This window comes from Panulirus ornatus, chromosome 34 (assembly GCF_036320965.1).
Source record: "Panulirus ornatus isolate Po-2019 chromosome 34, ASM3632096v1, whole genome shotgun sequence".
Classification (NCBI taxonomy): Eukaryota; Metazoa; Arthropoda; class Malacostraca; order Decapoda; family Palinuridae; genus Panulirus; species Panulirus ornatus.
The window spans coordinates 22,240,413-22,256,830 of NC_092257.1; the positions used below are offsets into that span (position 1 = coordinate 22,240,413).

The window sequence follows — 16,418 nt, forward strand, 5'->3', positions numbered from 1 at the left end:
ACGTTACTGAGTCTTCCTCCTCTCCCATGTAGACTCACGTTACTGAGTCTTCCTCCTCTCCCATGTAGACTCACGTTACTGAGTCTTCCTCCTTTCCCATGTAGACTCACGCTACTGAGTCTCCCTCCTTTCCCATGTAGACTCACGTTACTGAGTCTTCCTCCTCTCCCATGTAGACTCACGTTACTGAGTCTTCCTCCCCTCCCTACGAGCTGGAAGCTCTCATGGACTCTTGCACGGGGGGGTTGTCATGGACTCTTGCAAGGGGGGTTGTCATGGACTCTTGCAAGGGGAGGATGTCATGGACTCTTGCATGTGGGGGGGTGGGGGGTTGTTGTCATGAACCCTTACATGGCAGGGTTGTCATGGACTCCTGCCTGGTCACTCCCACACTATACAATGTGTGTCTTCATCCACCATAAACCGAGACTTACCTGCGTCAACTATCCTCGCAGAACCTAACTCAACCTATCTCATGGGATTATAATAACATCTTGACACAAGCAGGAGATGAACATCAGCTTCCTTACTTTAATATATAATACAAACTATATCAGGGTCTTCGTGAATGGAATAGCTGATCATCTATATATAAGATGTTCAACATTCGCTCAACCGTTCCCTACGTCTCTGGTCATCAACGGTATATATATATATATATATATATATATATATATATATATATATATATATATATATATATATATATATATATATAAAATGTATCCCTGGAGATAGGGGAGAAAGAATACTTCCCACGTATTCCCTGCGTATATATATTTATATATATATATATATATATATATATATATATATATATATATATATATATATATATATATATATATATATATATATATATATATATATATTCATTTTATTATATTCTATTGCTGTCTCCCGCGTTAGCGAAGTAGCGCAAGGAAACAGACGAAAGAATGGCCCAACCCACCCACATACACATGCATATACATACGAATACACACACGCACATATACATACCTATACATTTCAACGTATACATACATATTCATACAAAGACATATACATATATACACATGTACATATTCATACATGCTGCCGTCATCCATTCTCGTCGCCACCCCGCCACACATGAAATGGCACCTCCTTCCCCCGCGCGCGCGCGACGTAGCGCTAGGAAAAGACAACAAAGGCCACATTCGTTCACACTCAGTCTCTAGCTGCCATGTATAATGCACCGAAACCACAGCTCCCTTTCCACATCCAGGCCCGACAGAACTTTCCATGGTTTACCCCAGACGCTTCACATGCCCTGGTTCAATCCATTGACAGAACGTCGACCCCGGTATACCACATCGTTCCAGTTCATTCTATTCCTTGCACACCTTTCACCCTCCTTTATGTTCAGACCCCGATCACTCAATATATATATATATATATATATATATATATATATATATATACATATATATATATATATATATATATATTATACTATTCGCCATTTCCCGCATTAGTGAGGTAGCGTCAAGAACAGAGGACTAAGCCTTTGAGGGAATATCCTCACTTGGCCCCCTTCTCTGTTCCTTTTTTGGAAAATTTCCAAAGACGACATGCGGGAGGATTTCAAACAGCACCCGATCCACTCTTCCTTTTAGTCCCTTCTACACGCGGGAATACGTGGCGAAATTTTTCAACGATCAAAATATATATTATATAATATGAAGGAATATACATATATATATAAGTATGGGTATTATATACTATTCCCATTTCCCGCATTAGTGAGGTAGGGGTCAAGAACAAGTGGAGCCTTGAGGGAATATCACAAACTTGGCCATTTCTCTGTCCTTTTTGGAAAACAAAAACGAGAGGGGAGGAATTCAGCCACGTCTTGCCTTTTAGTCGCCTTAACACACATAGTGGAGGTTTTTTAGAACAAATTTGGAGAATAGGTGGGGGAAATCACTATATGAGGAGGTAGGGGTAAACACTCATACAATAGGGAGGTGGGGGTAAACACCACATATGTGGAGGTGGGTAAAACACACATATGTGGAGGTGGGGGTAAACACACATATGTGGAGGTGGGGGTAAACACACATATGTGGAAGTGGGGGTAAACACCCACATGTGGAGGTGGGGGTAAACACCTACATGTGGAGGTGAGGGTAAACACACATATGTGGAGGTGGGGGTAAACACACATATGTGGAGGTGGGGGTAAACACACATATGTGGAGGTGGGAATAAACACACATATGTGAAGGTGGGGGTAAACACACATATGTGGAGGTGGGGGTAAACACACATATGTGGAGGTGGGGGTAAACACCCATATGTGGAGGTAGGGATAAACACACATATGTGGAGGTGGGGGTAAACACACATATGTGGAGGTGGGAGTAAACACCCACATGTGGAGGTGGGGGTAAACACACATATGTGGAGGTGGGGATAAACACACATATGTGGCGGTGGGGGTAAACACCCACATGTGGAGGTGGGGGTAAACACCTACATGTGGAGGTGGGGGTAAACACACATATGTGGAGGTGGGGGTAAACACACATATGTGGAGGTGGGGGTAAACAAACATATGTGGAGGTGGGGTAAACACACATATGTGGGAGTGGGGGTAAACACCCATATGTGGAGGTGGGGATAAACACACATATGTGGAGGTGGGGGTAAACACACATATGTGGAGGTGGGGGTAAACACACATATGTGGAGGTGGGGGTAAACACACATATGTGGAGGTGGGGATAAACACACATATGTGGAGGTGGGGGTAAACACACATATGTGGAGGTGGGGGTAAACACACATATGTGGAGGTGGGGGTAAACACACATATGTGGAGGTGGGGGTAAACACACATATGTGGAGGTGGGGGTAAACACACATAAGTGGAGGTGGGGGTAAACACACATATGTGGAGGTGGGGGTAAACACCCATATGTGGAGGTGGGGATAAACACACATATGTGGAGGTGGGGTAAACACCCACATGTGGAGGTGGGGGTAAACACACATATGTGGAGGTGGGGGTAAACACCCACATGTGGAGGTGGGGGTAAACACACATATGTGGAGGTGGGGGTAAACACACATATGTGGAGGTGGGGTAAACACACATATGTGGAGGTGGGGGTAAACACACATATGTGGAGGTGGGGGCAAACACACATATGTGGAGGTGGGGGTAAACACACATATGTGGAGGTGGGGGTAAACACCCATATGTGGAGGTGGGGATAAACACACATATGTGGAGGTGGGGTAAACACCCATATGTGGAGGTGGGGGTAAACACACATATGTGGAGGTGGGGGTAAACACACATATGTGGAGGTGGGGGTAAACACACATATGTGGAGGTGGGGGTAAACACACATATGTGGAGGTGGGGGTAAACACACATATGTGGAGGTGGGGGTAAACACACATATGTGGAGGTGGGGGCAAACACACATATGTACTTTGGGTGAGCCACAGGTACATAATAATTAATCAGTATCATAATGATAACCAAATAATGACTCATAGCTGTATCTCAAGCACTGCTGAAGTTGTGCATGTCAGCGATGCTCTGATAAGACGTGGCAAACCCCTGGAATCTACTGGTCCACTAGCCGTATCGCCAGCTAGTTATGTAGCTAGATAGGAGGCTAGTTATGTAGCTAGTTATATGGCTAGTTGTGTGGCTAGTTATGTAGCTAGTTATGTAGCTAGTTATGTGGCTAGTTATGTAGCTAGATATGTGGCTAGTTATGTAGCTAGTTATATGGCTAGTTATGTGGCTAGTTATGTAGCTAGTTATGTAGCTAGTTATGTGGCTAGTTATGGAGCTAGACATGTGGTTAGTTATGTAGCTAGTTATGTAGCTAGTTATGTGGCTAGTTATGTGGCTAGTTATGTAGCTAGTTATGTGGCTAGATATGTGGCTAGTTATATAGCTAGTTATGCGGATAGCTATGTCGCCAGTTATGTGGCTAGTTATGTAGCTAGTTATGTGGTTAGTTATGTAGATAGTCATGTAGCTAATTATTTGGCTGGTTATGTGGCTAGTTATGTGGCTAGTTCTATGGCTAGTTCTTTAGCTAGTTCTACAGCTAGTTCTATGGCTAGTTCTTTAGCTAGTTCTACAGCTAGTTACGTGGCTAGTTATGTGGCTAGTTATGTGCCTAGTTATGAGGATCCAAAGATGAACCAAGTTAGAACCTATGGAAGAAGGGACTCGGGGACTCCCCTTCCAAGTTGGGCATATCAACTTATTTTCTGGGATCTCGAGTTCCACAAGACGGTGGGGTCAGACGGACGGGATAATGTTAACCCAGTATGAAACGTGACCTCCGTACAGAGGAAATATACTGATGAAGATGAACTATACACCAGATATAGATAGAAACTGGGTATAGATCGCGTTCGATTAGATTCATCTTAGATAAGACTTTTGAGTTTATGAAGGTATTTTGTGTTCTCTTATCATAATGGCTCGCCAGTCCCCCCTTCAAGTTCAATTATCTTTCCGCCACTAACTGGTCTGTTCTAGCCACGAACATGTTCTTTTTATTGTTCATGAGAACAATTCTTCTCTCTACATAATACATCACTTCTCTAACTTTCTATCCTCGTATATTCATATAAATCGTCTCTCTCTCTCTCTCTCTCTCTCTCTCTCTCTCTCTCTCTCTCTATATATATATATATATATATATATATATATATATATATATATATATATATATATATATATATTATCCCTGGGGATAGGGGAGAAAGAATACTTCCCACGTATTCCCTGCGTGTCGTAGAAGGCGACTAAAAGGGGAGGGAGCGGGGGGCTGGAAATCCTCCCCTCTCGTTTTATTTGTTTCTTTTCTAATTTTCCAAAAGAAGGAACAGAGAAGGAGGCCAGGTGAGGATATTCCCTCAAAGGCCCAGTCCTCTGTACTTATCGCTACCTTGCTAATGCGGGAAATGGCGAATAGTTTGAAAGAAAAAGAAAGAAATATATATATATATATATATATATATATATATATATATATATATATATATATATATATATATATATATATATATATATTAGTTATAATCATTGCAATGTGTTACTTTTAGTGATCGACACACGGCGGGCAAACAAGACAGCCTCAGTCACTATCGTCTTAGGCGAAAGAACACAACAGTTATTAACTTCCAATCAATCACGATGAATCATTTAAATCAACTTCCAATCAATCATTAATTTCCACGACTGATCCATCACAAACCCACCACGAGACACCCCCGACGCCTCCCGAAGCCCACGTCAACACGAGACCAAGTTACCCTCGCAACTTGAAAGCCACACACAGGGAAAAACAGTGAGGACAAGTTAGCATCAACACTGGTGGCAGGTGAGGAGGAGCACTGAGATGATGATACGTGGGTGAGACGTGAGCTAGGCGGTGTTGTGCCTCTCCATCTCGGGACATTATGGGATATTAGGAGCCCCAGGCCACACCCACCCAAACCCGACCCCCTTGCCCAAAGGAGTATGCTACAGTGATGTACATGTGGCGTGGCAGAACCATGCCATTGTGTGTTCCCCATGTCTTGCCCCCTACACCGTCTCCCACTCTGGACCAGTGGCCTTTCTCAGTCGTTTATCATGTTCTTTATCTTACCTACTGACACGTAACACCTCCTGTTACGTTCCCTCTCCCTTATCGACACGTAACAGTGTTTCTTATCTCGACTACCGACTCATAAACCACAAAGTTAGTTGTACCCGCGAAGTTCCACGCCACACACACACACACACACACACACACAATCTCTCTTCCTGTGTAAGGAAGAACCAGCGCTTCCCCCGGTGCAAGCCACCTGCCCCAGGCCCCAGCCCCTCACGTGGTAACCTGTGCAGACAAATCGGGTCAGCCAAGAACATGAGTGTCCATCGACCTGTATATTACACCACGTTTGGGTCAACTGTGGCGTCTGGCTGACTCAACCCCCACCACAAGCCACCACCACCGCTGGAGCTCCTTCCTTCCTTCCTTCCTTCCTTCCTTCCTTCCATCCTTCCTTCCTTCCTTCCTTCCTTCCTCCTTCCACTCTTACATACGTCTTTTCTCACTTTATCATCCCTACCCCAGTCCTCTGACTTGTATCTCTATATAGACTTTCCCCACCAACTTACATCATCCTATGTCAGTTTTCACATCGTGTGTTGCCCATACAACTCTCTGGCTTGTATGCATCTCTCATAATCCATATCCACCCAAACCATTAATGAAATATAGAGAAAATGAAAAGGAAATAGAAGAGACAAGGGAATCTATTATTCACAAAGTTTGACAGGAAGTGAAAAACCTGATGTTTAAAATGTGTCAGGTCATAGTTATTGGGTAAGACATGAGAAGATAGAGAGTTCCAAAGCTTCGAGGTGTAGGGGAAGAAACAGTTATCAAAACGGCCCACACTTGGGTTGCCAATAGCCACACAGTAATCATGTGACGCACTATCCTGTCAAGTATTACGTAGTCTAGCTAATAGTGGGGGCACACAAGCAGCCAGCTCTCGGGTGAAAAAAAACAAAGTAATACCTGTAGAAGAGGGAAAAGTGAACCAACATTGCGGCGTAGGGCAAGGGGGTCAAGTGTGGAAGTCAGCCTGGGACAGTTTATAAGTCGGACCATTTTCACCTCAACTGTGTCAAGTATGAGAGCAGTACTCCATACAAGGACGTACGTGTGTGTTCAACTCTAGACCTTAGCACAAAGCTTAGAATTGAATATCCTTTAAGAAAGCTGCATTAGGACCTATTTGCATTAAAGAAAAAGAAAATCATTGATTGAAGTAGTTCTCTAACTTCATAAAGATGAGAGGGCTTACAACAAAAAATGATTCACAAACAGTGAAAGGTGTGTATTAGTATTTTAAAGGAAAAATTATGAAATATTCTGTATTATCTGTTACCCTCATCCCAAGTATATGTCTGAGAAGTATTGAGCATTCTTCCTCCATTACAGAGATATTTTGCTACTAGGAATTTATATCTACAGCCTCCTTGTATGTAATATAGAAATGATGTTTTCATACATTGTCACAGAAATGATCTTAGATATGATTTAGACTTATCCTTGGGGATGGGAAGTAAGAATACTTCCCACGTATTCTCTGCGTGTCGTAGAAGGCGACTAAAAGGGGAGGGAGCGGGGGGCTGGAAATCCTCCCCTCTCGTTTTTTGTTTTGTTTTTCAATTTACCAAAAGAAGGAACAGAGAAGGGGGCCAGGTGAGGATATTCTATCAAAGGCCCAGTCCTCTGTTCTTAACGCTACCTCGCTAACGCGGGAAATGGCGAATAGTATGAAAGAAAAGAGAAAAAAAAAAAAAAATATATATATATATATATATATATATATATATATATATATATATATATATATATATATATATATATATTTCATACTATTCGCCATTTCCCGCGACAGCGAGGTAGCGATAAGAACAGAGGACTGGGCCTTTGAGGGAATATCCTCACCTGGCCCCCTTCTCTGTTCCTTCTTTTGGAAAATTAAAAAAGAAAGAAAAAAGAAAAAAAAAAAAAAAAAAAAAAATATATATATATATATATATATATATATATATATATATATATATATATATATATTCAAACATCGTAATTTCGTTGTCATGTAACCACGGTGAATAATAATAATGATAATAATAGTAATTATAATAATAATAATAATAATAATAATAATAATAATAATAATAATAATAATAAGAAGAAGAAGAAGAAGAAGAAGATGAACGCTTGAAATGTCTTAGTTCTAAAGATCGTCATGGCATGGGTAAATAACCCTTCCCCCTTAGACCTGCCATCCAGGCCCCAGCCCCTCACGTGGTAACCTGTGCAGACAAATCGGGTCAGCCAAGAACATGAGTGTCCATCGACCTGTATATTACACCACGTTCGGGTCAACTGTGGCGTCTGGATGACTCAACCCCCACCACAAGCCACCACCACCGCTGGAGCTCCTTCCTTCCTTCCTTCCTTCCTCCTTCCACTCCTACATACGTCTTTTCTCACTTTATCATCCCTACCCCAGTCCTCTGACTTGTATCTCTATACAGACTCTTCCCACAAACTTACAATGCTCACACTAATATACATAAATGGAAGACGTTTCGCCTTATGTCTTGGACAATCACATGTTTACCAAATGTCCTCCTAGCTTCGTCTCTTCGATGTATATCAACTGACTGTTATATTTCTCTCTTGTGTCTCCCCGGATGATGTGATTATTACACGAAAGTGCACTTGGGAACTTTTCGTGTTTCATTTTCCTCGTGGTCTCATAGGAATATACTTGATCACGCGCAAAATTGTGATCTTTTCCAACATGGCTACATATGTAATGTGGAAAAATACGTAACTGCATAGTTAGATTTTCTAACTTCATAGATAGCCTATGACATATCCATTTGTACTAGGCATTCACCAAGTTATCATAACATCCAAAATAACAACTGTAAAGTCGTTTAGCGAATTGTATACATAGATATGACACAGGATTTAATAACTGGTGTACTGCATGGCATTTCATCATAACGGAACACCACTAACACAGGTTCACTACAGCTGAAACTACCTGGAAAACTATGAAACATATTGACACTGTCAAAAACTATCACTCTGGAACGTAAAGAATGCAGAGGTAAACACTGCTATCTTTTTTCATCTTTCTTTCTTTCCATTTTTAATGTATGAACTGATTTTCTATATTCTATGTGTTCTAGAACGCTCGTCCTTCACACATACACATACACATATTCCTTAATGGTGCTAAAAGAAAATAAACTACATATAAAAAGAAAAAACTCTGTATTTCTACATAAATCCAAGACAGAATGAATAAATTTCTGTTGTGTTTGTTTTTCGTGTTCGGCCTTGCTTGGGGGGAGGGGGGGGGGAAACATATTCCTTAATGGTGCTAAAAGAAAATAAAGAAAATAAACTACATATAAAAAGAAAAAACTCTGTATTTCTACATAAATCCAAGACAGAAATTCATTTTGTGTTTGTTTTTCTTGTTCGACCTTGCTTGGGGGGGTTTGAGTGGACCCCCCCCCCCCCCCCGGCTTCCCCGCAGCAGCAGGAGCAGATGCCACAACTCTACGACCTTAGCCTGCTGTATTTCACAAGTTTACAACGTTAATATTTGTTCGTCGTTGACAGGAACACAAGTCGCTCTTGAGGATAAATTATACTGCACTGAACCTAACCTAAAACAGACAGAAATTACCGCAAAATGGAACGTTAAATCACACTCTCTGTAATTATCAGTTATCGTACACTGTCATCACAAATCGGAGCCATTGCCTTCGTATTTAAACTAATACGTCATTCATTTAAGTTCTAATATTTCCTAAATCTACATCAAGATGACATTATAGGGAACCGATTGAAAATAAAACTAAATGACCCTGGCTGAAATACTGTCCGATTCTGCCATATACCATCATAAATGACTGGAGAAATTCGTGATTCCATACATAGATGTATACTTTTCCCCTCCCACACACAGAAATGATAAAAGAAATTGGTTATACATAATTAGTCGTCATCAATACCTGCTGGATTATGTATCCATATATGTAAAAATGTAGTAGTATGACGTTAGTGAAAGATAATGACGCAATAACGACCCCCTCCTCCGAAATCTTATGGTTGGCCATCGTTGTTGCCAGAGACCGCCAGACTGCGCAACGCTTATAAACGGAACGTTTGCTTTAATATAATTATTTTACTGAATAAACTCTTTACTGACAAGGTAATTATTTTAGTGAATAAACTCTGTACTGACGAGGTCAGTAAGCACAACGTGTTAGGAAATATCACAATTGGATCCCTTAAAAATCATATCCTTGGATCATAAGAGAATCATACGATCTAATTGAATCTGTGTAATGAAAGTATGATAACTTTTAAGTCTCTATAGTTTATAAAACCTATGTCTTCAGTTATGTATTACTTTCTTAACTCTATAGATCTGTTAAGCAATGTAACTGTCGATTCGATATACTTATTTTCCATTGACCAATAATACCATCGTACGTCTCAAATGACCAATTCACTGCTGCACCCCACACACACACACACAAACACATACATACACACACACACAAACACATACATACACAAACACATACATACACACACACACACACAAACACATACATACACACACACACAAACACATACATACACACACACACACACACAAGGCAATAGCTAACCAGCCACATGTAAACAAACCTACCCTACGTTACTCTTTAACTCGTCTCTGAACCATCACTAGTGTCTATCATGCGATAGACTTACGAGCTGGTGGTGAATGACTGAAGAGGAGAGCTTGAACTACGACTTGGTTGGTTGGTTGGTTGGTTTAGTCCGTACCTTCAGTTATCTTAGAGTTCTGTTAACATTATTGATACTGGGCCAAGCAATGGCCTGGATCATCCAATCAACGTAAATACGAGTTTACTAGTTACTTTCATCTCCAGTTACAAAACAAACGATATTGTAAGAATAGCTTAGATGGTCTTCCGTTATTGGGCAAACCATAATAACTTAGCCACACACAAGCAGGCAGACCAAGAAGAGTAACTTAGCCATAACTCATCCTGCCGTCAGTGATTTTGGTCCATCAGCTGACACACAACAACACGACTCTAAGGGTATGAAGGCGTGACCTTTGACTTGACCTTTTGAGGGGTCAGGACAAAGACCATCATACCCAAGGGGTCGTACCGTCGTCCTCAAGGGTCGTACCGTCGTACTCAAGGGTCGTACCGTCGTACTCAAGGGTCGTACCGTCGTGTTCAAGAGTCGTGCCGTCGTACTCAAGGGTCGTACCGTCGTGTTCAAGAGTCGTACCGTCGTCCTCAAGGGGTCGTACCGTCGTACCCAAGGGTCGTACCGTCGTACTCAAGGGTCGTACCGTCGTACTCAAGGGTCGTACCGTCGTATTCAAGGGTCGTACTGTCGTCCTCAAGGGTCGTACCGTCGTCCTCAAGGGTCGTACCGTCGTACTCAAGGGTCGTACCGTCGTGTTCAAGAGTCGTACCGTCGTATTCAAGAGTCGTGCCGTCGTACTCAAGGGGTCGTACCGTCGTACTCAAGAGTCGTACCGTCGTATTCAAGGGTCGTACCGTCGTATTCAAGGGGTCGTACCGTCGTATTCAAGGGTCGTACCGTCGTCCTCAAGGGTCGTACCGTCGTACTCAAGGGTCGTACCGTCGTGTTCAAGAGTCGTACCGTCGTACTCCACGGGTATATGCCACTGGGATAGCAAAAAACGTCTCCTTGACCAGTAACTTGGCTCGGTATGGAGAAACAATTGGCTGAAATGATCAGTTAGGTCGTGACACTGATAATCCACACTGGTTTACACTGACGCTCCGTACCATAGCCAGTCATACTGATACCAACCACACTGGCAGTCCATGATTATGGCTTGTGTTTACTGATACCATCCACCGCTGCCTTATACTAACGGTCCAAAATCATGGCTGGTGAGAACTGACACCATCCAAACTGGCCCATCTCCACCCCCCCCGCCCCCCCCCCCCCGGGACTAAAGGTCATTCCTAACTACGGCAGTTAATATCATACTGACCTATATTGATGATGGCGTGATTGGTCAGCTCCCAGCACGACTGGAGGCGCAGGATGGACAGCGTTGAGGTCTGACGTGGGCTGAAGAAGGCGAGGGCGGCGTCGGTGACGTGGTAGGCCTGTAGGTTGAGCTCATAGAGGGAGGGCAAGAGCTGGGCGATGGCCCCGACCGCCTCGTCGGCCACGTTGATGCAGTCGGCCACGGAGAGGGAGACGATGCGGGGGTTGAGGCAGGCCCAGAGCCCCGCCTCCGTTACGTCGTTGCACCCCTGCAGCTCCAGCTGGTACACGCCGTTCAGGTGGTCCAGGAGGGTCTCCAGCCCTTTGTCAGAGATGTTGGAGCAGCGGAGGGCCACGGAGCGGAGGGCTTTGGTGTGGTTGACGGCGTAGTTGGCCACCAGGTCCATGAGGTCCTCGTCGTTGGCGCACATGAGGACAAGCGAATCGAAGCCCCGCTTCTGCACCGACACGTAGAAGCGGCGTCGCATGTCTGTGGTGAGTTCGACGTTGGCGTGGCGCATCTCGCGACAGTTGAGGACCGGCCGGATGCCGTGCCAGAACCGTGGCTGGTAGAGCACCGTGCGCCATCTGATGCACACTTGTGCCAGCACAGTCCTCTCGATGGGAGAAAAGTACATGAAGAACCTCGAGAGAAAGGTTTCGTCGCGGACGAGTTCATCCCACGAGAGATACCGGTGACCCCGCATGAGGTGGGCCGGCGATCTGGAGGCCCTGAGCGGCCTGGGCGAACCCTGATGACCATTGAACGGGGTGACGGGGTTGGTGGCGGGGGGCGTCGACACGCCGCCGTTCCGCACCTTCCCCAGCAGGAAGCGACTGGGCTTCTCCGGGGGGACGGGTTTGTCCATCTTCGTCTTACCATTGACAAGTGCGCTGGAGGCGACGCTGTTCCCACACAGGACGTTAGCCACCTTCTCCATGACCCCACCTCTCCGCACCGACCCCATCCTGCTGCTCTCACCGCCTCCTCCTCCTCCTCCGCCGCCGCCGCTGCTGCTGGTGCCGCTGGGTCCCGGGGGCGCCTCCCGCACCTCCCTCTCCTTACTACGGGAGCGGAGCCCCAGACCCGTGATGCACTTGGACAACTCCACGCCCGCGCGCTCCACCACCTCCTGAGCTGATAGGGACATGGGCGGATCCACTGCCGCCCGAACACGTCCGCTCTGACGGGGGGCCTCGCTATAGTGGCGGATCACACAGCCATACCTGGGCAGCCCGGCTCACACGCCGCCCTTCACGGACGCAACACACACCAACACCACCACCACCCACTGGCCACCACCCACTTCCTCGGTGGCGCTTGGGCTCCCCGACACCATCACTGAGCAGAGGCGCTGGTGAGCATTGTGCGTCGCCCCAGCCCGGGCCTGAGCACGGCACAGAAGGCACCGAAGGAGGACTGAGGCTCACCACCGGTGTCAGAAGGCAAGAGTGCCACACACAAAAAAAAACAACACACACAGACACACACACACGAGAACACTTCCAGCGCCTGGAACGTCGGGCCACGACGCCCGTCCCACTACGGATCACTATCGCTCTGGCATGACCTCGCCCGAGCCAGGTGGTGTGTGTGGCCGCGGGAGTGACCATGCACGTCAGCAGGAGGTGCCGTACCGGAGGGAGCGAGTTAGGGAGAGAGCGTCGGCCGCGCGTGCGACCCCTTCCCCGGCTGGTAGTCAACTGTCAGGCAGGCGGGCGGCACCGGGGGGGGGGGCCACTGTTGTGGTGGTGGTGCAGGTGGCAGCCACACGCCGCGCCACCACCACCACCACCACCACCACCCTACCACCACCACCACCACCACCACCACCACCACCACCCGACCACCACCACCACCACCCTACCACCACCACCACCACCCTACCACCACCACCCTACCACCACCACCCGACCACCACCACCACCCTACCACCACCATGTCATCGCTACCACCACCACCACCCGACCACCACCACCACCACCCTACCACCACCACCCTACCACCACCCTACCACCACCACCACCACCATGTCATCGCTACCACCACCACCCGACCACCACCACCACCACCACCCTACCACCACCACCACCATGTCATCGCTACCACCACCACCACCACCCTACCACCAGCACCCTACCACCACCATGTCATCGCTACCGCCACCACCACCACCCTACCACCACCACCCTACCACCACCACCCTACCACCACCACCCTACCACCACCATGTCATCGCTACCACCATCCTACCACCACCATGTCATCGCTACCACCACCCTACCACCACCATGTCATCGCTACCACCACCCTACCAAGCAACCACCACCACCACCACTATCCTGTTTACCCCCAAGAACACCACTGTACCACCCCATCACCACTACGCCACTCCACCACCATCCCATCAACTCCCACCACACCACCACCACCATTACACCACTACCATCACCACTATCCTACCACCACAACTAACATACTACCACCCCCTTCACCATCATCCTACTACCCCATTACCTCCCCACCCACTATCCTACCACCCCATCATTAACATCCTACCACCCCATCACCACCACCACTATCCTACCACCCCATCATCACCATCCTACCACCCCACCACCACCATCCTACTACCCCATCACCACCATCCTACCTCCCCACCACAAACATTCTACCACCCCACCACCCCCACCACCATCCTACTACCCCATCACCACCATCCTACCACCCCAGCACCCCAACCACTATCCTACCACCCCATCATCACCATCCTACCACCTCACCACCACCATCCTACCTCCCCACCACAAACATTCTACCACCCCCACCACCATCCTACTACCCCATCACCACCATCCTACCACCCCACCATCACCATCCTACCACCCCATCACCACCACCACTATCCTACCACCCCATCATCACCATCCTACCACCTCACCACCACCATCCTACCTCCCCACCACAAACATTCTACCACCCCACCACCCCCACCACCATCCTACCACACCCCCACCACCATCCTACCACCCCATCATCACCATCCTACCACCCCATCACCACCACCACTATCCTACCACCCCATCATCACCATCCTACCACCTCACCACCACCATCCTACCTCCCCACCACAAACATTCTACCACCCCCACCACCATCCTACTACCCCATCACCATCATCCTACCACACTCCCACCACCATTCTACCACCCCACCATCACCACCACCACCATACCACCACATCATCATCATCCAACCACCTCACCACCACCATCCTACCTCCCCACCACAAACATTCTACCACCCCACCACCATCCTACTACCCCATCACCACCATCCTACCACACTCCCACCACCATCCTACCACCCCATCACCACCACATCATCATCATCCAACCACCTCACCACCACCATCCTACCTCCCCACCACAAACATTCTACCACCCCACCACCATCCTACTACCCCATCACCACAATCCTACCACACCCCTACCACCATCCTACCACCCCATCACCATCATCCAACCAGCCCATCACCATCACCATCCTAACACCCAGCCCTCGTGAACCTTCCTCTTGTGTCCCTGCCACCAAGAGTCTGGCTGCTGCTTCCCATAGTTTCCATGTGGAGACAGACAACACGAGTGGTAGTCATCCCTGACGCCTTCCTTGCCCTTGATCACTTCATCTCAGGGACTGAATGATCCCATTCATCGTCTCTCTCCCTTCCTTAAATTTAAGCCTCCCTACCTTTTAAGAGTCAGGTCTGCAAACACCTGACAAGCCCTTATTAATATACATTTATATTTTCCCATTTTTAATCGTTTTTCTCTTCGTAAGGAAGCCATATGAAGGGACTGTATTGGGCTGGACTCGTGTGGAGATAAGGGCTTGCCAAGCAGGGTCTCTCTCCCGGCAGGGTCGTCAAGTATAGTCACGCACTGCCTTTGTTACTTTGATACTTTCCCACGTAGAGCAACGACTATAGAATATTATATCTGTAGCATGATATATATACCTGGCTGTAGCATGATATATATATCTGGTTGTAGCATGATATATATACCAGGCTGTAGCATGATATATATCTGGTTGTAGCATGATATATATCTGGTTGTAGCATGATTCATATCTGTCTGCAGCATGATATATATCTGGCTGTAGCATGATATATACCTGGCTGTAGCATGATATATATACCTGGCTGTAGCATGATATATATCTGGCTGTAGCATGATATATATCTGGTTGTAGCATGATATATATCTGGTTGTAGCATGATATATATCTGGTTGTAGCATGATTCATATCTGGCAGTAGCATGATATATATCTGGCTGTAGCATGATATATATCTGGTTGTAGCATGATTCATATCTGGCTGTAGCATGATATATATCTGGTTGTAGCATGATACATATCTGGTTGTAGCATGATATATATCTGGTTGTAGCATGATATATATCTGGTTGTAGCATGATACATATCTGGTTGTAGCATGATATATATCTGGTTGTAGCATGATATATATCTGGTTGTAGCATGATATATATACCTGGCTGTAGCATGATATATATCTAGCTGTAGCATGATATATATCTGGTTGTAGCATGATTCATATCTGGCTGTAGCATGATATATATCTGGTTGTAGCATGATATATATACCTGGTTGTAGCATGATATATATCTGGCTGTAGCATGATATATATCTGGTTGTAGCATGATATATATCTGGTTGTAGCATGATTCATATCTG

The 16,418-nt window shown here is 46.1% G+C and overlaps 1 protein-coding gene across 1 annotated transcript in view; it reads right to left on the minus strand.

Moving 5' to 3' along the window:
• The window catches only part of LOC139759991 (uncharacterized), a 575,904-nt gene extending 562,544 nt beyond the window's left edge, over nt 1–13,360 (minus strand). The window contains exon 1 of the mRNA XM_071682735.1: nt 11,662–13,360. Coding sequence (XP_071538836.1) covers nt 11,662–12,811 — 1,150 coding nt within the window. The 5' untranslated portion in view covers nt 12,812–13,360. The remainder of the gene's footprint in view (nt 1–11,661) is intronic.
• Nucleotides 13,361–16,418: the final 3,058 nt, after the last annotated feature.